This window comes from Ranitomeya variabilis, chromosome 4 (assembly GCF_051348905.1).
Source record: "Ranitomeya variabilis isolate aRanVar5 chromosome 4, aRanVar5.hap1, whole genome shotgun sequence".
Taxonomy (NCBI): domain Eukaryota; kingdom Metazoa; phylum Chordata; class Amphibia; order Anura; family Dendrobatidae; genus Ranitomeya; species Ranitomeya variabilis.
In genome coordinates, this window is record NC_135235.1 from 500,872,671 (window position 1) to 500,895,755 (window position 23,085).

Sequence of the window (23,085 nt, forward strand, 5' to 3'; positions counted from 1 at the left end):
TAAAATAAATATTTTATTAACAATTATTTTGTTTGTTTGTTTTTCTTATTTTTGTACCTTTTTTATGCCCTGAAAGTACACACCTACTTATTAGCTTATCACACTAAATGTATTTATGGGCCATGTTGATCCAGAGGAAGGCGAAAACCCCCTGGGAGGAATCGGCCAATTATCCGCATATCAGGGGGGAAAATTCCTTCCTGACCCCAAATATGGCGATCAGAATATTCCAAAGATCAAAGGCTGATACTGAACAGATGATATTAAAGTAAAAGGTATATAGTATTTTACTATTTCTTTTAATTGACTTTAAACTAATGTATGCCTATATTTGCCTTAACTAACTTTTTCATTAACTAATAAATATTTTATTAATAATAATTATTATTATTATTTATTTTTATTTAATTTTTATTTTGGTTATTTTGTACTTTTTTTTATTATGTTCTGAAAGTATGCACCTACTTATTAATCTATCACACTAAATGTATTTATGAGCCGTGTTGATCCAGAGGAAGGCGAAAACCCCCTGTGAGGAATCGGCCAATTATCCTCATATCAGGGGGGAAAATTCCTTCCTGACCCCAAATATGGCGATCAGAATGAATCCCAAGATCAAAGACTGATACCTAACCTGTGTAATGTACCTGACCTGCGTAATGTACCTGACCTGCGTGATGTACCTGAGCTGTGTAATGTACCTGAGCTGTGTAATGTAACTGTCCAGTAAAAAAAAAAAAGTTTTATTTCCTTAGTCTAATTAGTGTTTATAGTCATTGGATCTAATTTTTATTTTAAACTAAGGTATTTTTATTTTATTATAACTTGTTTCTTACGCTACTAGTGTATGATTCTACTTATTGATCTTTTATTCTAAACCTATTTATGGCCGTGTAGATCCAGAGGAAGGCGAAAACCCCCTTTGAGGAATGGGCCAATTGTCCTCATATTAGGGGGAAAAATTCCTTCCAGACCCCAAATATGGCGATCAGATTAAATCCCAGGATCAGAAGCCGATCTATGTCCTACATCTATGTGCTGATATGTACTGTGCTATGTGTGTGCCTATACTGATGATGTAGCGTGGGGACCTGCACTGATCATGTTGTGTGGGTGATGTGTGATGGGTGCGATACTTACCAGGCCTGTGCTAAGGTGAGTTCAGGGATAATGGCCGCTCCTTACATGCTGCTGCTCAGCGGCCCCAGGACTGAAAGGTGCGACTATTGTTCCTGAACTCACCAGATGGAAACTTAGCACAGGCCGCTCCTGGGGTAGAAGATCTTCGGGCTGGAGGGATGTTAGATGCCAGCCCAGGAGGTCAAGTGTCTGGGGCAGCAATGGCAGTGGTCCGGCATGAAGATGGTATAGAGAGATGATGTTGAAGGGCAGCCGAGGTGTCATACAGCAGCAGAGACATGAGGCACGGGTCAGGAGGCATGAAGTTCTGAGCAGTTGGCATGGGCTCATCCTGCAAGACATAAGAGGAAGACAGGAAATCTAACTACCGGATCTTCTGTTATATTAGGGGAATGGTCTTTATAATGAAACATTCCGCTATATAACATCAGAAACAATGTACTGACATAATAGGTGTCCTGTGTGTACATCGGTCACTCACCAGATGGTCGTGGATTCTTTCACAGTCCAGATCTTTTCATCCACCTAATAAAAATAGAAACATAAAGTCACTGTCAGAAAAAGTGAAAAAAGGCAAGATGGATGATGACGATTATCATAGTGGGAGAACAGCACCTGATGAGTGTTATCCCCAGAGGAGGAGATACTTACCGGGCCCAGCTTGGTGACACGTACGTAAATCCGGCCACGGGGTGAAGGACTGTGTGGTCCGGCCACTGCAGATGGTGGTGCAGCGCCCCAGAGTCCTGGTCGTTGCAGTGCTGTGGCTTCGCCGCTAAGGGGAGCCATGGTACGTTCGATGGCACCGAAGGAGTTCCTCCAATCAGGTATCACAGACACCAATATGTTTCACAGCTGGGCCTCCGGGGGGAGCTAAGGGTGCTATTCATTAGGCCACTCCCCACCATAGTGGGTAAACTGGGGGTCAGGCAGGAAGTTAGTGAGAACGCTGACGGGATTGAACGGAGCAACACCCTGTGGCAGGAGGTGTGGTGAAGGGAGAGACTGTAGGGTCTCTGCCAGGGGTGGGATCCTGGCAGAGGCTTGGCATTGAAAGAACGTAACGGGTCCGCGCAGGCTCCTGGAAGCGGCGGGACTCAAGAAAGGACTAGAAGCGAGATAGATTGTGCTGAGTGAGAAACGAGATCAAGCAGAAGGAGAATACCAGCAGGGGTTTTGTTGAAAGAGGCAGCACCCTGCTGAGGCGCAATACCGGTGGCCGGAACGCCGAGGGAGTGGATTAGAATACAGCTTCAAGCCATACTCCAAACAGCGGCAGGACAGTCGGTCTCAGGCGGGCTGTCTACCACATATCACCTATGAAGTCTTGGGGGGCAATTGCGGGAGAGGGGCGACTCTAGGGTCCCGGAAGAACTCCAGGCCTACCTGACAAACGGGTGCCATTCCAACCTGAATACAGGGAAGGGGTGGATTACAGAGGAACATCAAATCGAGTTGTGAGGGAACTTAAGAAACAGACACAACCGTTGTGGGGTTACTTTCCGTGAGCACAGCAGGGAAGGACTACAACACATAGCGCTAGAAGGAAGGCACAGATTTCCACCTGAGAGGAGAACTCTGGAGGTGCCATTGGACCGGCCGGACTTGCGTAGCCTGGTGAACCGTGTTCTGGACTGAGGACTCAGAGATCTCCAGTAAAGAGGTAAAGAGACTGCAACCTGGTGTTCTCGTTATTTACCGCGACTTACACCCCACAACCGCACCGCTACATCGCTACCATTACTACCACCTATTACACCGGACGTCCCCCACTGACGGACAGGGCCACGGACCGGGCCTAGCCACCGTGACAACCCCGAGACTGAGAACTTGAGGCCCGGCTCCGGGTACCCCTCGGCCCTGCGGCGGTGTGGGGGCGCGCCGCAGACTTGGCGTCACGAACAGGATCTACTTAAGCCTGGAGAATCAGGTCATGTGTGCCTAGAGACTGTGATTTGTTGTGCTTGGACTGTACTTTATTACAAAGACTGTGCTGCGCCAGTTGCCGCCAAAATCCGCCGCCATTGCAGCGCTGAGGAAAGTGCAGGAAGAGAAGAGGGGCGTGGAGTGGGCGTAGACGAGCTGGAGAGCGCGAAGAATAATGGCCGCCCAGTCTAAGTATTTTTGTGTCCTGAGGACGTGCCCGTCAACTGCCGAGGTCCGCCTCCTGATTCTGGCCGGAGGGTGGAGACCATGGGGACGGGGCCGCCCACGGAAGAGACCGCGGGAAGACGACGCGGAAGAGGAGAAAAAGATGGCGACATCCAGAGTACCACGCGGAGCTGACCCGGCTCGGCCTGAGGATACGCAGCCTGAGGTAGCCTCAGGGGCGCCCACATTGCGGGGTTCGGCCTTGGCAGGGCCACCGATGGGACGACCCCCTCCGCCGATGTCCGCGGAGTGTGCGGCTGCAGCCGAGACCCGACAGCTGGCACGCCGCCTAAAGAATGACACCCGTGTGCTAGCTCGGATGGGGCAGCCAACAGAAATCCGCCTGTCCCCAGTGTCCCCTGCTCCTTCCCACCTGGCCGCGTCCGAAGATACACCACCGACGCCGGACTTGAAAATAATTCCGGATGCGGAACACTTCCGGCGTCTGATGGCAGCCTGGCGGAGCCGGCCCCAGCCCGCCGAGCAGATTGACCTGGTAAGCCCCCCAGAGATCCCACCGTCGCACTGGGGTGTAGTGGTGGCCTTCAATCCCCAGTCTGGACGGGGAATAATCCAGGAGATTGGGGAGCCACTACAGGTCCGTGTGGATCGGATAGAGGTGGAACCAAGCAGCGGGAGGTTCGCTTGCAACTTAGAGCCAGGTGATGCTGTCACCTACACGCGGTGGAGGAGGGCCGCGGGTGAGACGGGCTGGATAGCCCGAGGCGTGCAGCGATGCGTTGCCTTCCAGGCTGCTGCAGGGGCACCGGAAGACGATACTCCGGCGAGGAAAGCTGCAGAGCCCGGTCCCGCGGAACCATCAGAAGCTCGACCTCACCGTGCCCCGGGGGAACGTGTATGGTTGCCGACAACGAGGATCTCCCAGCGGGGGATTCTGGCACTGCTGGGACCGGAACGACGCCCTGGCTCACCAGAACGATCTGTTGGTTTGGTGAGGCCGGAGAGAAGACCCCCGGCCACATCTCAACGGTAAAGTAATATTACTGCTAAATGTACATAGTTACTGTTCTTCCAAGTTGCTGCTAGACCCGTTCAGGGTTAAAGGTGACCCCTTTGTTGACCCGGGGTCACTGTTGTTTTCCTGAAGTTTATACAAGTTTTAAAGTTATACAAACTGCAGTAATCATGGACTGTGCATGATTCGAACTTTCTTTTGTAAATAGTTTGCACCTTCTTAAAGGTGCTCCCTACTGGTTTTAGCCAAAGACACTTTGCGAAGATATTTGCCCTATTGGTTTGAGCCAAAGACACTTTGTGAAGATACCTTTTCTACCGGTTCTAGTTAAAGACACTTTGCGAAGATACCATACCGGAACCTTTGCGTGGGCTGGTAGGCTGAGAAGACGAGCTACCTCAGAAAGACTTGGTCCCCTCTTAAAGGGGATGTGTGAAATTGAACTTGAGAAAGATACTGTTGCAGAACAGTAATGTGATAATGAAGCTTGAAAAAGAAATGTAACTGTTTTACATGCTAAGTTATATGTGTTGAATTTGTTGAAATGTGAAATCTAAATAATGTTTTGCAGAAAGAAAAGATGCAGAGAGCCCGTAGGGGTAGAGATAGAGATCTGCATAGCTGAAAGTAAGGAAGTAATGATGAAGGTGAGGATAGAAGGTCAACCCTGCGTCCCCATAGAAAGTTACTTTGTTACTAAGGACAGAAAGCGAACCCGTAGGGGTTAGAGAGTGAGTCCTTAAAGGAGCCGAGTAGAGCGGGCTCAGAGTTCTTTAAACGAAAGGAATGTTATGTCTATACTATGTATAGTAGCGAAAGGCAGTAGGCCCTGGCTGAACGGGGCGGTCCTGTAAAAGAAAGGAGAGGCAGTAGGTCTGGTGCCATAGGGACAGGCGGTCCTGCAGGTTCAAAGTAGGAGAATGTGAAGTTACCTTACCCTGTAATGTGATTATAGGAAGGCCTTTGGTAAACTAAGAGTGTATGTTTCTTAAAGGCAATGTTAATTTATTGTTCCAGAATTTGCACTAAGTAGAATACCCGGTTGGGTAACAGGAGTTATGTATAGCCTGTAATTTATAAAGTTGACTATGTTTGTAACGTTAAAAGTGTCCTCACCTCCCATAAAGGGAAGCCTGTTCAAGTATACTTATCGTTTTGCACTCAACAAAATTGTATGTCTTTTTGCTAATCTGTATTGTTGTTTTTCTTCCCAGTCCCGGAGTACTGTGTTTAACCAGGGGGGAGTGCAGCGCCCCAGAGTCCTGGTCGTTGCAGTGCTGTGGCTTCGCCACTAAGGGGAGCCATGGTACGTTCGATGGCACCGAAGGAGTTCCTCCAATCAGGTATCACAGACACCAATATGTTTCACAGCTGGGCCTCCGGGGGGAGCTAAGGGTGCTATTCATTAGGCCACTCCCCACCATAGTGGGTAAACTGGGGGTCAGGCAGGAAGTTAGTGAGAACGCTGACGGGATTGAACGGAGCAACACCCTGTGGCAGGGGGTGTGGTGAAGGGAGAGACTGTAGGGTCTCTGCCAGGGGTGGGATCCTGGCAGAGGCTTGGCATTGAAAGAACGTAACGGGTCCGCGCAGGCTCCTGGAAGCGGCGGGACTCAAGAAAGGACTAGAAGCGAGATAGATTGTGCTGAGTGAGAAACGAGATCAAGCAGAAGGAGAATACCAGCAGGGGTTTTGTTGAAAGAGGCAGCACCCTGCTGAGGCGCAATACCGGTGGCCGGAACGCCGAGGGAGTGGATTAGAATACAGCTTCAAGCCATACTCCAAACAGCGGCAGGACAGTCGGTCTCAGGCGGGCTGTCTACCACATATCACCTATGAAGTCTTGGGGGGCAATTGCGGGAGAGGGGCGACTCTAGGGTCCCGGAAGAACTCCAGGCCTACCTGACAAACGGGTGCCATTCCAACCTGAATACAGGGAAGGGGTGGATTACAGAGGAACATCAAATCGAGTTGTGAGGGAACTTAAGAAACAGACACAACCGTTGTGGGGTTACTTTCCGTGAGCACAGCAGGGAAGGACTACAACACATAGCGCTAGAAGGAAGGCACAGATTTCCACCTGAGAGGAGAACTCTGGAGGTGCCATTGGACCGGCCGGACTTGCGTAGCCTGGTGAACCGTGTTCTGGACTGAGGACTCAGAGATCTCCAGTAAAGAGGTAAAGAGACTGCAACCTGGTGTTCTCGTTATTTACCGCGACTTACACCCCACAACCGCACCGCTACATCGCTACCATTACTACCACCTATTACACCGGACGTCCCCCACTGACGGACAGGGCCACGGACCGGGCCTAGCCACCGTGACAACCCCGAGACTGAGAACTTGAGGCCCGGCTCCGGGTACCCCTCGGCCCTGCGGCGGTGTGGGGGCGCGCCGCAGTGGTTCTCCAGAACTGGCCTGAATGGTGTAAATGGTGGCTCTACTCTCCTTTCCTCCAGATCCTCCCAGCCGATGGTGGTAAAGAATGGATGCTCTCGGATGTTCCCACTCACACCCAGGCGTGTCTGAGGGTCTTTGCGCAGCAGCTTCTTGATGAGATGTTTCACGTCAGCATCAAGCCAAGATGGAAATTTTGGCTTCTCATTGATGATGGCTTTGAAAGCCATTTGCTTGACAGGGCCGTTGTAAAATGGGGATCGTCCTGCTGCCATCCTGGACACCACAATCCCCAGGCTCCACCAGTCCACTGCTGCGGCGTACCGTTTTCTACGATGCACCTCAGGGGCCATGTAATGGAAAGTGCCCGTCACTCCAGAGATGTTTTTGGAGGAGGAGACGCCATCTTGGGCAACCCCAAGGTCGATGATACGGATGTGGCCATCTGCATCCAACATGATGTTATGCGGCTTTATGTCACTGCAATGAAAAAAGAAAACAAAATAAGAAATCTGTCCAGTGATACAAGAGATGGAAAATGGGTCACTACAAGATACGGTAGACTAGGTGGCAGGACACCAGGAAAGCCGGGGGCCATATCTACAGCATGTAAAGGGTCAGAGAGAAGGAGGAAAGTTCTGCTTACCGGTGGACGATGTTGTGTCCATGGAGGAACTGGAGGCCACATACCATCTCTGCTGTGTAGAATCTGATGGAGAGAACAGAGTGCAGAATCAATGTCATGAAATGCTTCTCTGGCAATCCCTAAATACCATGGCACCCCACCTTCTGCTTCCAGCACCCTAAATATATGCTATGCCAGTGCTCCCCTAGCTGCACCCTGACCTCAGTTTTTTTCCCTTTCTCTTAGTTCTCTTTTAGGTACATTCTCTGCTTTCTCACCTCACATTGCCGATGTTCAGGCAGCCGCACATCTTGATCAAATCCTCCAGGCTGCCACCGGACAGGTACTCCATGATGAAATATGCCCTGTGCTGAGACTGGTGTGCGGCATAGAGGTGGCACAGGAATGGGCAGTGTCTGGCCGCCAGGAGTACCCGCTGCTCTCTCAAGATGGTGTCCTCATTGTCCCTTTTTCTGATCATTTTGACGGCCACGTTGATGTTACTGCCGGGGACAGATGCCAGGACCACCTGAAAAACACAAATGGAGAATACTTAGAAGGTGTCTGCATTTTATAGTGTACAAGGCACATGTGAAAACTGAGTGGTCGCTTAGTCTGCTGGTGACCAGGACCATGGAGAGGAGCAGATCTATCTATCAACACAATGCACTGCCTGCTCCGTCAATGTTCTATGGAGAGGTCTTAATGAATATTCGTCATTTTAATCAGATAACTCAATAATGCACATGAAAATAAGCAATTTTCTAATAAATCTTATTAGCTAAATCTGCTTCTTTCTCTGCCAGGACTGATTTTCAAATTAAAAAATTCTCTATTTCTGGGTAAAATCAGTCTTCACATTCAGTGAAGACAGACTGTTACATTACTGAGAGGAGATGACAGTTGGTGCTGATAATGTTCTATGTAAGAGGAATGGGTGGAGTCCTGCATTTAGCTCCTCCCTCCCCTTTACATAGAGTACTATCAGCACCAACTGTCATGCTTTGAATTGCCATTAATGTGATCCAAATATCTTTATCTTTCTAGATTTAATAAAAACACTTGATGATGACATGGGAAAAAAAATGTCCCCTGCCCCTACAGCTGTGACCCCGGAGATGAACCCTCCAGTATAGAAGAATACCACATTATAGCAACACTAGCCCTAACTAAAGTGATGTCTTATACCTCATCTCACAGAAAAAACACTACAATGAGCAATAACAAAGAAAGACATGGCTGATAACAGAGAACAATACATGGGGAGATAATAGAAACAGCTTTCAAATAAATACAAAAATATGTAGGCCTTACTTTGCCAAAGGCGCCTCTACCCAGGACCTGGTGGATGTTGAAGCTGCTGATGTTAAGCCTGGCATAGGGGCCGGATGATCCAGGGTCTCCGCTGCATCCAGGTGTTGGCTCCTCCAATCCGTTGTCTTGTCTCCTCTTCTTCGTGATCTTCTTGAATCCGGTCACGCTGTCCTCTTGTCTCTTCCTCTTCTCCATGCTCCGCTTCTCTTCGCTCCCCTTCTCCTCGCTCCTCTCGCTCACTTCTCCTCGTCCAGTAGTCGCCATTCTCAGTAATCTCTTCCCGCCTGTAGACCTCGGTCCAATCACTTCAGCCGACAGTTGAAAGTAAACGGCAGTTGGTCATGTGCAGGTGACCAGAGGTCAGAGGTGACGGAACCCTCAGGTGGCTCCTGCCAGGCAGCGGCTCCTGGCCCCGCTCTGCCCTATACACTGTGATGTGGGCATCATGGGTGACAGTTTAGAGTCCAGAGGAACGGCAGAGAACTTCATGGCGACTTCCAGTGGTTTATTTATCAGATTATTAATCCCTCTATGTGTTTCATCATCGTTCCATTTCATAACTTACATTATTTTTGTATTGTAAAGTCGGTAATTTTATTAGTTTTTCTATGTTTCTTATCACATATTTCCTCCATGTCCCATTTCCCTTTATCATTTCTCCCAAGTGCCTATTCCACCACAGTGGTGCGCACCTATTACCCCCATATAAATCCCCCAACATGTTTCGCCTGCTCTCTGGCATCATCAGGCGTTGGGGCATAAAGGAGTAAGATGTTGCCGCTCACTTCCACATTTGGAGGTTTGCGGTACAGATGACACGATACACGAACCCCTTCATGACATGTCATGTAGTTACATCATATGTCGTGTCCCTGATTTTGATGCGTGCTCCGGGTCTGGACCCATATCTTTTTTGGCAGATGATGGCTCATTTAATCAGCCATCATGTAATTTAACAGCCGCAGGTGGAGCGTAGCTTTGCCCACAGCTATTAAGTTAACCCGTTAAATGCCGCTGTCAATCGCTGACAATTCTCCTATAATAGCCAGCCTGTAGCCCCATACACCATAACTGTTACAGGTCTCAGAAAAGGGAGACACAAGGAAAATTGTTTTTTTTTTTTTTTTTACAAATTTCCCAATTTTTTTAAAAGAATTAAATAAAAAAGTATCTGTGTACTCGTACTCACCTGAAGAATCATATAGCCAGGTCAATTTTACCATACAGTGATCATGATAAATAAAAATAACTAAACAACAATTGTGAAATTGTACTTTTTTTTATCAATTTCAATGCACTTGGAATTTTCTTCTTGCTTTCCGCTGCATCACATGATAAATAAATGAGTTTATTCAAAAATACAACTTTTCACGCATAAAACAAGCCCTCATATGGCTATGTAGACCGAAAAATTAAATAAGTTATGACTCTTCGAAGAAGGAGAGTAAAAAAACAAAGGAGAAAAAATGTAAAATTGCCTGGGTTGTGAAGAGATTAAAGAAGTTGTAAAAAGATGATAAAAAGACACCTTTTATTCCGAGAATCAGCACCTCTCCTGTCCATGGCTTTTTTCTGTTTTGTATCACCGGTTTATTTAAATACTACAGACAACCACCGGACAGAGGTGGCGCTATTTCTGGTAGAACCAGCCATGTGTACAGCAATGAGTGCTCGTCCGCACAGGAGGAGCCATATGGTACTTCCATGGGTTAGTCTGGTTCGTAAACCAGACACAGTGGTGCGTGCTGTGATTGTTTCCACTCACATTCTTGGTCTATGTCTGGAATATTGGCCTGTTATATTATATTCAGGGCCAGACCAGCCATTTTTCAATTCTGACCAATACCATGACAGTCGGACACTTGGGTCTACATTACACATAACAATATCCATGTCCTCAGGTATAGAGAAGACAGTGTTACTACATGGAGGCACGGAGCAAGGACTAATAATATTCAAAGTCACAAGGGGGCCTTATTATTATATACAAGTAAAGCTAGGGCCCTACTGCTATATGGAGGCACAGAGGGGGCACTAGTACTACATGGACGTACAGATGGAGCACTAGTACTATATGGAGGTACAGAGGGGGAACTAGTACTATATGGAAGCACAGGGGGGCCTTGTGCTATATGGAGCACAGAGCGGGCACAAGTGCTATATAGAGGTACAGAGGGGACACTGGTACTATGTGGAAGCACAGGGGGGCACTAGCACTATATGGAGGTACAGAGGGGGCCTTGTGCTATATGGAGCAGAGAGGGGGCACTAGAGCTATATGGAGGCACAGAGAGGTCACTAGTACTATATGGAAGCACATAGGGGGCCTTGTGCTATATGGAGCACAGAGGGGACACTAGTACTATATGGAGGTACAGAGGGGTCCTTGTGCTATATGGAGCACAGAGGTGGCACTAGTGCTATAATGAGGCACGAAGGGAACACTAGTACTATGTGGAAGCACATAGGGGCCCTTGTGCAATATGGAGCACAGAGGGGGCACTAGTACTATATGGAGGTACAGAGCGGGCACTGGTACTATATGGAAGCACAGGGGGGCACTAGTACTATATGGAGGTACAGAGGGGGCCGTGTGCTATATGGAGCACAGTGGGGACAATAGTACTATATGGAGGTACAGAGGGAGCACTAGTACTATATGGAAGCACAGGTGGACCTTGTGCTATATGGAGCACAGAGGGGGCACTAGTGCTATAATGAGCATTGAACATCTGTGGACAGATCTTAAAATTGCTGATGTGAGAAGGGGCAATATCAGAGACCGGGAGTGAGTAGGCGGCAGTGTCACTAGCATGATTAGGCAACTCAGCCTCAATCCAGCCAAGTGTTGGGACTTGTGCTGCCCATACAGGGAGTGTGGGCGTTTCTGGAGAACAATAGTACAGGAGGTGTAATTAGCTCCCTACTATGACCTATGGGGCAGCATCACACCCTATTTAAACTCCCAACACTCTGTTGGTCGTTTCCAGCTATAAGTGGATGATGACCCTGCTTAGAAACTCCTGTTTCTTTGCTATTCAACCCTGCTTGCTTGATTGCTGTTGCTGACCTTGGATTGATTTAGCCTTGACCACCAGATGATCCTTGGCTATTACCTGACTGTATCTCTTACTTCTGATTTTGTATGATACTTGTCCTCTTTGGTTTTGACCCGGCTAATTGACCATCCTCTATAAACCCACTCCATTGGCCAGCAGCTACTCCACAGACACAACCCCGGGGTCCCTGTTGTAAGGATGTAACGACTGAAGGCCAGAGTGCCTCAGGGAACTATAAATTAGAGTGGGTTATACAAAGTCTGCCCGTTGAAGACCTATTAAGAGCTGCCAAATATGCTATTGAAAAGCTCATGAACTTTAAAATTTTTAAAATTTTACCAAACCATTTGTTTTACTGAGGATATGACAAGAATATTCAACATTCATCAACTACATAGCCAATAACAAAAACAATACATTTGTTTTGGTGAAAATAATTATCCATATTTCTGCTTCCATTGACAAACTGTTACATATGAGTAGTGTTGAGCATTCCGATACTGCAAGTATCGGGTATCGGCCGATACTTGCTGTATCGGAATTCCGATACCGAGATCCGATACTTTTGTGGTATCGGGTATCGGGTATCGAAACAACATTAATGTAATAATGTGTAAAAGAGAGAATTAAAATAAAAAATATTGCTATACTCACCTCTCCGACGCAGCCTGGACCTCACCGAGGGAACCGGCAGCGTTGTTTGTTTAAAATTCGCGCGTTTACTTGGTTACGTGAAGTCCCGGCTTGTGATTGGTCGCGGCGGCCATGTTGCCGGGACGCGGACCAATCACAGCAAGCCGTGACGTAATTTCAGGTCCTTGCAGGATTTTAAAATTACGTTCCGGCGTTGTGATTGGGCGCGTCGTGGTCACATGGGCGACGTAACCAATCACAAGCCGGGACGTCACGGGAGGCTGGACACGCGCACATTTTAAAATGCGCGCGTGTCCAGCCTCCCGTGACGTCCCGGCTTGTGATTGGTCGCGGCGGCCATGTTGCCGGGACGCGGACCAATCACAACGCCGGAACGTAATTTTAAAATCCTGCAGGACCTGAAATTACGTCACGGCTTGCTGTGATTGGTCCACGTCCCGGCAACATGGCCGCCGCGACCAATCACAAGCCGTGACGTCACGGGAGGCTGGACACGCGCACATTTTAAAATGCGCGCGTCCAGCCTCCCGGCTTGTGATTGGTTGACCGCGATGCAACCAATCACAAGCCGTGACGTCACGGGAGGCTGGACAAGCGCGCATTTTAAAATACGCGCGTGTCCAGCCTCCCGTGACGTCACGGCTTGTGATTGGTTGCGTCGCCCATGTGACTGCGGCGCAACCAATCACAACGCCGGGACGTAATTTTAAAATCCTGCAGGACCTGAAATTACGTCACGGCTTGCTGTGATTGGTCCGCGTCCCGGCAACATGGCCGCCGCGACCAATCACAAGCCGGGACTTCACGTAACCAAGTAAACGCGCGAATTTTAAACAAAGAACGCTGCCGCTTCCCTCGGTAAGGTGCAGGCTGCGTCGGAGAGGTGAGTATAGCAATATTTTTTATTTTAATTCTTTCTTTTACACATTAATATGGTTCCCAGGGCCTGAAGGAGAGTTTCCTCTCCTTCAGACCCTGGGAACCATCAGGAATACCGTCCGATACTTGAGTCCCATTGACTTGTATTGGTATCGGTATCGGATTGGATCCGATACTTTGCCGGTATCGGCCGATACTTTCCGATACCGATACTTTCAAGTATCGGACGGTATCGCTCAACACTACATATGAGTATTTTCCATTTAAGCAACACTTCACAGCGAATACATTCTAATCCAAAACAATCCTGGAGCGATTCCATCATGTCAAAAATACTGTAATAAAACAGAAGTGATAGACCAAATTTTAGAATCCAAAAAGTTTCCATGTGCCATCTGTGTGTATTGGTTACAGATTGTCTGCATAATCTAGAAGTCCATTATCCTTACTGATCCTGGAGCCAAGTGGTCAAGTAGATACTAGAAATATGTATGCCGGTGGAATTTAGACTCATACATGAAGGGGCTATCATAAGACATAGGCCTAGGTGGGCTAGCAGAGGAAAGAGAATGAAAAGCATTAAGCTACTTACGGGTAGCGGCATTTTTCGGAGGCCCATGACAGCACCACGAGAGAGGGGATCCGCCCCTTTAGGAACAGGAAACCCACAGATACAAAAGGGCGGCACCTCTCCCATGCATCAGTTGGATTACAGAGCCTGAGAGGACTAACCGCAGTTAATGACAAGCAAACACAATATTGCATACAATTAAACACAATGACTTTAATAAAGTAACACACGTGAGAAGATAACATTTCTTCTTTAAATTATTTAGTTATTTATAACTCCAAGATGTGCAACCCCATGTGAAAAGGGAGGGAACTAAGGGTGCTGTCATGGGCCTCCGAAAAATGCCGCTACCCGTAAGTAGCTTAATGCTTTATTCGGACTCCCATGACAGCACCACGAGAGATTTACAGAGATGTAAGCCATTTTTAGGGAGGGACCACAGCCTGTAGCACCCTTAACCCGAAGGTGAGATCTGAGGAGAACCCCAAGTCTAACCTATAGTGCTTAAAGAAGGTAGAAGGGGATGACCATGTGGCCGCCTTACATATCTGGTCGACCGACACTCCAGACCTCTCTGCCCAGGATGACGCCATGGCTCGGGTGGAATGTGCCCTCAGATTCTGCGGAGCTGGACCACCACCTGTCGTGTAAGCGAGAGAGATAGCCTCCCTAATCCATTTCGCTAATATGTATTTAGATGCTCTAGCCCCTTTCCTTGGACCTTGGTAGGACAGGAATAGTGCATTATCCTTCTTCCAATCATTAGTGACCGAGATATATTGAAGAAGGCATCTCCTGACATCTAAGGTATGGAGCTCACTTTCTTTAGGGTTAGAAGGATTAGGGATAAACGAAGGTAAAACTATCTCCTGCGATCTGTGAAACTGAGATACTACTTTTGGTAAGTAGGCTGGGTCCGGTCTAAGGATAACTCTATCCTGAAGAAATTCTGTATACGGGGGATTTCTAGAGAGCGCCTGGATGTCTCCTATTCTGCGAGCTGATGTTATAGCTATTAGGAAAGCTGTTTTAAGAGACAACATCCTGACTGAGGCTTCATTCAACGGCTCAAAAGGGGGCTTTGTCAAAGAAGAAAGGACCAGATTTAAATCCCATGGTACCATTTTGTTTCTATACAGTGGTCTAATTCTACCGACCGCCTTAATGAACCTCGACACCCAGTAGTTACCCGCAATGTTACATGAGAACAGGGCTCCAAGCGCCGAAACTTGTACCCTTAATGTGCTTGTGGAGAGTTTTAACTCTAACCCTCTTTGCAAAAATTCCAATATTTGACGTATTGGTACACCATCATTAATATTAAATTTTGAGGAAGTTAAGAACTTTCTCCAGGTTCTGGAGTAGATTCTTGTTGTTATCGGCTTTCTACTTCTTAAAAGGGTATCGACTAATTTAGGAGAGAAGCCTTTATTTTCTAACAATGACCGCTCAAACTCCAAGCCGTCAAATGAAGTCCCTTTACTTGTGGATGGAGTATCGGCCCCTGGGAAAGCAAATTTGGGATGTCTGGGAGTACCCAGGGATCGCCCACTGACATCATCCTGAGCCATGAAAACCAGGTTCTCCTGGGCCAAAAGGGAGCAATCAGAATGAGTCTCGCCCGATCTTCTCTGACTTTCCTCACCACTAGAGGTAGCAGGTTCAGTGGCGGGAAGGCGTAGGCCAGAGAAAAATCCCATTTTATGAGGAATGCGTCCACTGCCAGTGGATTTTCCCTGGGATTTAAGGAACAAAAGTTTTTTACTTTTTTGTTCTCCCTTGTGGCGAATAGGTCCACCACCGGTCGACCCCACAAACGGACAATCTGTCTGAAGATGTCTCCATTTAGAGACCATTCTCCTTGCTTTAGGACATTGCGGCTGAGAAAGTCCGCTTTTATGTTGTCTTTTCCTGTGATGTGCAGAGCAGTCAAAGATTGTAAATTCTCTTCTGCCACCCGGAGGAGACGATCTGTGATCTGCATCAGAGCCTCGGAGCGTGTCCCTCCTTGATGATTTATATAGGAGACTGCCACCCGGTTGTCTGAGAGGATCCTGACGTGGTGGCCCTGTAGATACATGAGGAGGTTTTTAACCGACAACTCGATTGCTAATAATTCTCTCTGATTGGAAGAGGACGTTGAGTATGGTTCCCATTGGCCTTGCACTACAATGTCATTCATGTGAGCCCCCCAACCTGAGGAGCTGGCATCCGTAGTCACAACCCGGGACACATCTATCATCCAGGGAACGCCTGCTGACAAGTTATCCCTATCCAGCCACCAATTTAGGGATTTGAGAGTCGCTGGTTCAAGCGTTATTTTTTCCTCTAATACACCCCTCAAGATCCTATCCTTAACCAAAATCTCTTTTTGGAGGGATCTAGTGTGAAAGTGTGCCCACCTTACCGCTGGAATGCACGATGTGAGGGACCCCAACAGGGACATAGCTTGCCGCAGGGTCATAGAGGGTGTATTAACTGCTTTTAGAACCTGATGCTGAATCTGAGTTAATTTATTTTCTGGAAGATAACACTGTTGTGTAGTTGAATCTAGTAATAGGCCCAGAAACTTCTGAATTTTTTGAGGCTGTAACCGAGATTTTTCAAAATTAATTATCCAGCCCAGGCGTTCCAACTTAACTCTAGTTAGCTCCAGTTGGGACAAACAGTGTTCTACAGAGTTACCTACTATGAGGAAATCATCAAGGTATGGGACAATAAGGACATTAGATTCTCGCAAGTGAGCCATCACTTCCGCCACTATTTTTGTGAATACTCTAGGGGCTGATGTTATACCGAAAGGAAGAGCCCTGTACTGAAAATGATAAACAACTCCTCCCATTAACACTGCTACCCTCAAAAACTGCTGGAAATCCACATGAATAGGTACGTGGTAATAGGCATCCTTTAAATCGACTACCACCATAAAGCAGTTTTTGAACAGTATCTTTATTGTCGAGGTGATGGACTCCATTTTAAAGGTATGCTTAATCAAATAACTGTTAAGATGTCTGAGATTTATCATGGTCCTATACGTGTTGTCGGGCTTCTGAATAAGAAACAAGGGAGAATAGAAACCTTTCCCTCTATCAGCCTCTGGAACCTGTGTAAGGACATTTTTTGAACAGAGAGACCACACCTCTTCTTCCAGAGCAGATTGCTCTAGGGGATTAGAACGCAATGGAGTCAACATAAACTTATCCCGTGGGGTATGGCAGAACTCAAGAGTAAGACCCCGAGAAATAGTATCTTGCACCCAGATACTATTCGTGATCTCTGACCATTCTGAACCAAAATGTAAAAGTCTACCCCCCACCGGGGCTCCTAGTCATTTGTCCTCCTTCTTCCTTTCTTTTGAGGAACGACGGAACATATATCCCGTACCTCGTCTACGTCTGTCATCCCACCTAGACCGATCCCTTGAAGGTGAAAAGGTACGCTTCCCTCCGCGACCGAACCTTCTTTTATTAAAGGGACGACGGTAGGACCCCAGCAGATTGGGGAACTTCTTTTTGTCATCTCCCGCCTTCTCTAGGAGTTCGTCTAAGGTGGGCCCGAATAGGTACTCCCCTTTACAAGGAATGATGCAGAGTTTTGACCTTGATTGTATATCGCCTGGCCAACATTTCAGCCAAAGAGCCCTCCTGGCCGCATTCGAGAGACCTGCTGCTCTAGCAGCCATTTTGACAGAGTCAATAGATGCATCTGATAAGAAAGCAGCCGCTTCTTGGATCAGTGGTAAGGCAGTCAAAATAGAATCCCTTGATGCACCTTCTTTTAACTGAGTCTCTAACTGTTCCAACCAGACCATCATTGATCTGGCTGTACAGGTTGAAGCCACCGCAGGCCTTAAAGAACCGGCCGCCATCTCCCAGGTACTTTTTAGAAAGGTGTCCGCTTTTCTATCAAGGGTGTCCTTAAGGGTCCCCATGTCCTCAAAAGGGAGAGAGGCCCGTTTTGCCACTTTGGCTATTGCCGCGTCCAACTTAGGGGCTTTTTCCCAGTTGGTGACTGCAGGATCATCGAATGGATATCTGCGCTTCTGCGCTGGAGGTAAGGAACCCTTTCTTTCGGGTTTTTTCCATTCTTTTTGATGAGATCCTGGATTTTCTCATTGAGCGGGAAGACTCTCCGTTTTTTCTGCTCCAACCCACTGAACATAATTTCCTCCTTGGAAAGTTGGGGTCTCGGTTCCGTTATGCCCATCGTTCCTCTGACCGCCTTAACCAGCTTATCCACTCGTTCAAGGGGTAGACAGAAGCGGGCGGTGTCCTCATCCGAGGAAGAGGATGACGCAGCTGAACCGGAAAAAACTTCCTCCTTATCCTCTTCCACTGAAGAATCGGAGAGTAACGGAGCTTTGGACTTAGAGCTTCCTCCTTGAGAAAGATCCTTTAAGGATTGTCTGACCTCCATCCTGATCATTTCCTTCAAGCTGGTGGTCATAGTAAGGGATTCCTCCGCTACCTGAGGGGGGTAAGTAAAGCAATCTAATCCCTGTAGATATAATGCTCTCCCCCTCACCCCTTTCCTGAGACCTCACCGTCTGCTGGATACAGGGCCCACATAATTTTTTAGGGCATGAATCAGGTAGGGGAACCCCGCAGATGCCACATTCCCTGTGTTTCGCCTTCCCGGCACATTTCTTCCCCTATAATGGAACATATGAGGGGAATCGTGTCACTGGGTGAACTTTCACGAAGATCACTTACCAGCGCTGCCCAAAGAAAAAGTACCGGAATACGAGGGGGATTTCCACTGGCTGATGCTCCAGACCCCTGTCTGGAGGTGCTTTTGTGGCCAGACTCACTACTCCTCCTGTCGCGATCCTTCCCTTTGGGCTTCTGGGACACCTCTTGCAGCAACTGCACGTGCTCGTCCTCCATCTTCACCATATGAGGCCAGAAGCAAGGGATCACGATCCGGAGTTCCTTTTATAACCCCTCCTCCGGTCAGCAGCTGTGCCTAGCGCTCCCCTGATTACTTCTTTCGGCCTCCCCCTGGTGCAGGCGGCAAGCCCTGGGGCTCAGAACGCCGGCGACGCTATTACCGGTGGGCGCCGCCATCTTGGATTCACTGCGCATGCGCAGGACCCCGGAAACCCGGAAGTGACCGCCGACTCCTCCCCCGGCGTCACCCGGGCTCCCAGCGCTTCAGTATCGGCGCACAGAGCGGCGAGGACGCCGGACAGAGCCGCATCACTCCCGGATGGCGCCCCCGAGCACCGCCGCATACCTGAGACCCCAGCCACCACAGAAGGAGAAGACCCAGGGGACATACTCACCCGGCGCTGGCCCGGAGACAGGACACCACCGGTGGCTGCTCCCTGCTGGAATGTCGCCACATGCAGCCCTGCCAGGACCATTGCGACATCTACCAGGAACCCCGCACCGGCCGAGGTAGGAGACCCCCTCGCTACCTGAGTCGGCCGGCCGGCCTGGGATCCTTTTGAAATCTGCAGGATCCCGTCCCGTTAGGAACAGGAAACCAACTGATGCATGGGAGAGGTGCCGCCCTTTTGTATCTGTGGGTTTCCTGTTCCTAAAGGGGCGGATCCCCTCTCTCGTGGTGCTGTCATGGGAGTCCGAATAAAGTGCTTGTATTGTATGGTCCATCCATCAACATAATAAATATGGTGGTCATATAATGTTGGTCACCAGCCAGTATCTGTGTAAGTACAGACACAGAGGGCTATTAAGTACATGGACGGTGTGTGAACAGATGCTACGAGGGTCCTGACTTGAAAGAAAATTTGTATTGGCAAAAAAGTGATAGTTAGATACGTGAGATGAGCGAATAGGCCACTCTAGAAAAATGCATTTTTAGGACAAGAAGATTAAACCCTTCACAACCTTGCGATTTTCCATTTTTGCGTTTTCGTTTTTTGCTCCCTTTCTTTACCAGAGACATAACTTTTTTATTTTTTCGATCAGATCAGCTTTTATGTGCTGGGAAAGATGTGGGGTCATTGCCGGAGCCTGCATCAAAGGGACATAGACAACCTTGTATGTATCTATATGTCCAATGTCGTAAAGGGGTTAAAACTGTGGTTATTGGTAATGGAATTGACTGGGTTGGTGTATTCCAAAGAATTGGTGCAGCATGCAAGAAGTCTTGGAGACATGAGTGGGAGGTTTGAATTATTGAGGATTTTAGTCTTAGGTCATTAGCAGAATAGAGGGCACGCATAGGGTGGTAGACAGAGTGGAGGGAGGAGATTAGGGTGATGCTGAACAAGGAGCGCTTTGTGGGTGAGAGTTATAAGTTTATATTGCACTCTGTATTGGAGGGGTAACCAGTGCAATGACTGGCACAAGGTAGAGGCATCAGTGTAGTGGCTGGAAAGGAATATGATCCTGGCTGCTGCACGACAGAGATGGCTAGGAGACTAATATCTGCGTGTGAGGGATTATCATATGTGACTCATGTAACTGTGAAGGGTAAGCCACTAATTTGTGCAAAGTGACTAGAACTGCCACTGCAGCACATTACTGCCATCGAGAAGTCACCGAGAGGGGTTGTAAGCTGCACAATGAGGGTGAGAAGAGCTGCTAATAGTGACAAGGGGACTGTGGCAGAGTAGGAAAAAAGAAAAAACTTTGTTCCAGCTCCAATCGCTTAAAATTCAAACTTGGTACTTTATTAATCCAATATAAAAGCAAGGGCTGTGAAGCTCTCCAGAGCACACCGGGAAATGAGCAACGCGTTTCGATCTTTACAGATCTTTATCAAAGCTATATACACACAAACAAATACACATTATATAACCACCACTGACCAATGAACAATTCACAATGAATCACGTGATGTGCGAAGGTCCTGTTAACATATCGCTAAATGATCATTAGCCGCAAAAACCAGTTACAAAAACATATATCCACATTTCAAAATTATAAACAATAATAATAATAATAATAATCTTTATTTATATAGCGCCAACATATTCCGCAGCGCTTTACAGTTTAACAGTTTCAAACACAACAGTCATAGGTAACAATGTTAACAATACAGTTATAAAGCAAAATAAGACAAAATAAGACGACCCTGCTCGTGAGAGCTTACAATCTACAATGAGTTGGGAAGATACAAAGTACAGGTGTGTATTTACAATGATGTATTTACAATGATGGTCCAGCCATCTTCAGGGGGTGGGGGGTAGATGGAGATAGTGAATGGGCTACACACACACACACAAACATAAAATGACTGATTAGGGAACGTGATAGGCCGCTCTGAACAAATGAGTTTTGAGCGAGCGCCTAAAACTATGCAAGTTGTGGATGGTCCTAATATCTTGGGGTAGAGCATTCCAGAGGATTGGCGCAGCACGGGAGAAGTCTTGGAGTCGGGAGTGGGAGGTACGGATTAGTGCAGAGGTTAGTCGAAAGTCATTTGCAGAGCGCAGCGGTCGGCTAGGCCGATAGACAGAAATGAGGGAGGAGATGTAAGGGGGTGCCGCACTGTGGAGAGCTTTGTGGGTGAGAACAAGTACTTTGAATTGTATCCTGTAATGAATGGGCAGCCAGTGTAACGACTGGCGAAGAGCGGACGCGTCCGAGTAACGATTAGCCAGATGGACGACCCTAGCTGCTGCATTAAGGATAGACTGGAGAGGGGAAAGTCGCGTGAAGGGGAGGCCAATTAATAGAGAGTTGCAGTAGTCCAGACGGGAGTGGATTAGGGCGACAGTGAGAGTTTTTGTTGTCTCCATGGTGAGAAAAGGGCGGATTCTAGAGATGTTCTTTAGGTGTAAGCGGCACGAGCGGGCAAGAGATTGTATGTGGGAGGTGAAGGAGAGATCGGAGTCAAACATAACACCCAGACAGCGTGCCTGCTGCCTAGGCGTTATTATGGTGCCACCCACGGAGAGGGAAATATCAGATTTAGGGAGGCTAGTAGAAGGCGGGAGAAGAAGAAGTTCAGTTTTGGAGAGGTTGAGTTTCAGATAGAGAGCGGACATGATGTTAGAGACTGCAGACAGACAGTCAGTGGCGTTCTGTAGTACAGCGGGGGTAAGGTCAGGGGCTGACGTGTATAGTTGTGTGTCATCAGCATAAAGATGGTACTGAAAGCCAAATCTGCTGATGGTCTGTCCAATTGGGGCCGTGTAGAGGGAGAAGAGAAGGGGGCCAAGGACTGAGCCCTGAGGTACCCCGACAGTGAGAGGAAGAGGAGATGAAGTGGAGCCGAGAACAGAACACTGAAGGAGCGTTCAGAAAGATAGGAAGAGAACCAGGAGAGAGCAGTGTCCTTAATGCCTAGTGACTGGAGCCTAGAGAGTAGGAGAGGGTGGTCAACAGTGTCGAAAGCTGCAGAAAGATCGAGGAGAATGAGCAGAGAGTGGTCACCGTTACATTTTGCTGTCAGAAGGTCATTGGTCACCTTGATGAGTGCAGTTTCTGTTGAATGTAGGGGGCGGAAACCGGACTGTGAAGGGTCTAGGAGGGAAAGAGTGGAGAGGTAACGGGTAAGGCGGGAGTAGACAAGGCGCTCCAGGAGTTTTGAGATGAAGGGGAGATTGGAGACCGGTCTGTAGTTGTTTGCGCATGATGGGTCAAGGGTGGGTTTTTTTAGTAATGGAGTAATGATAGAGTGTTTGAAGGAGGAGGGGAAAATGCCAGAGGAGAGGGAGAGATTAAAGATTGTAGTTAGGTGAGTTGTGATGACTGGAGAGAGAGACTGGAGGAGGTGTGAGGGAATGGGGTCGGTGGTGCATGTAGTTGGACGAGAAGAGGAGAGGAGCTTGGAGACTTCTTCTTCTGTGATGGGATCGAATGTGGAGAGTGAGCCAGGGGAGATGCAGGGAGGAATGGGAGTCATTGCACTTGGTGTCTGGGAGCGGATTTCCTGATGGATATTGTCTATTTTCTCTATAAAGTGGGAGGCCAGGTCATCAGCACAAATATCTGTGTTAGGGTCTTGTGCTTTTGGCCTGAGGAGGGAGTGAAAGGTGTCAAAAAGTTTCTTGGGGTTGTTGGATAGTGATGAGATCAGAGTGGTGAAGTAGGTCTGTTTGGCAAGGTGAAGGGCAGGGTTATAGGTCCTTAACATAAATTTGAAGTGTATGAAGTCTTCTGGGGTGCGAGTTTTCCTCCATAAGCGCTCAGCACACCTGGAGCATCGCTGGAGAAATCGGGTTTGCGATGTGAGCCAGGGCTGTTTCACTCTGTGTTTGGAGGTTCTGAGGGTGAGGGGAGCTACTTGGTCTAGGGTGCTTCTAAGAGTGTCATTGTAGTGATGTACAGCCAGATCAGGACAGGAAAAAGAGGAGATTGGGGACAGTGATGAGTGTAAGGAGTCTGAAAGTGTATGAGGG

At 47.9% G+C, this 23,085-nt stretch overlaps 1 protein-coding gene across 1 annotated transcript; it reads right to left on the reverse strand.

Annotated features, from left to right (window-relative positions):
• Window positions 1-1,694: 1,694 nt before the first annotated feature.
• On the reverse strand, window positions 1,695-8,883 carry LOC143768098 (protein kinase C delta type-like). The gene is made up of 5 exons (XM_077256785.1): window positions 8,607-8,883; window positions 7,571-7,821; window positions 7,314-7,376; window positions 6,689-7,147; window positions 1,695-1,755 (listed from the first exon to the last, which is right to left on the reverse strand). Exons 1-5 carry the CDS (start codon window positions 8,868-8,870, stop codon window positions 1,695-1,697), a joined length of 1,098 nt encoding a protein of 365 aa, XP_077112900.1. The 5' UTR covers window positions 8,871-8,883.
• Between the last annotated feature and the right edge of the window lie 14,202 nt (window positions 8,884-23,085).

What these genes read in the sequence shown, in the direction of transcription:
- LOC143768098 (XM_077256785.1), bottom strand. Translation starts at nt 8,870, where the DNA reads ATGGCGACTACTGGACGAGGAGAAGTGAGCGAGAGGAGCGAGGAGAAG. An exon ending in CTGAACATCGGCAATGTGAG is followed by an intron (nt 7,377 to 7,570) that starts GTGAGAAAGCAG and finishes TCTCTCCATCAG; the next exon opens with ATTCTACACAGCAGAGATGG. An exon ending in GGACACAACATCGTCCACCG is followed by an intron (nt 7,148 to 7,313) that starts GTAAGCAGAACT and finishes TTTTCATTGCAG; the next exon opens with TGACATAAAGCCGCATAACA.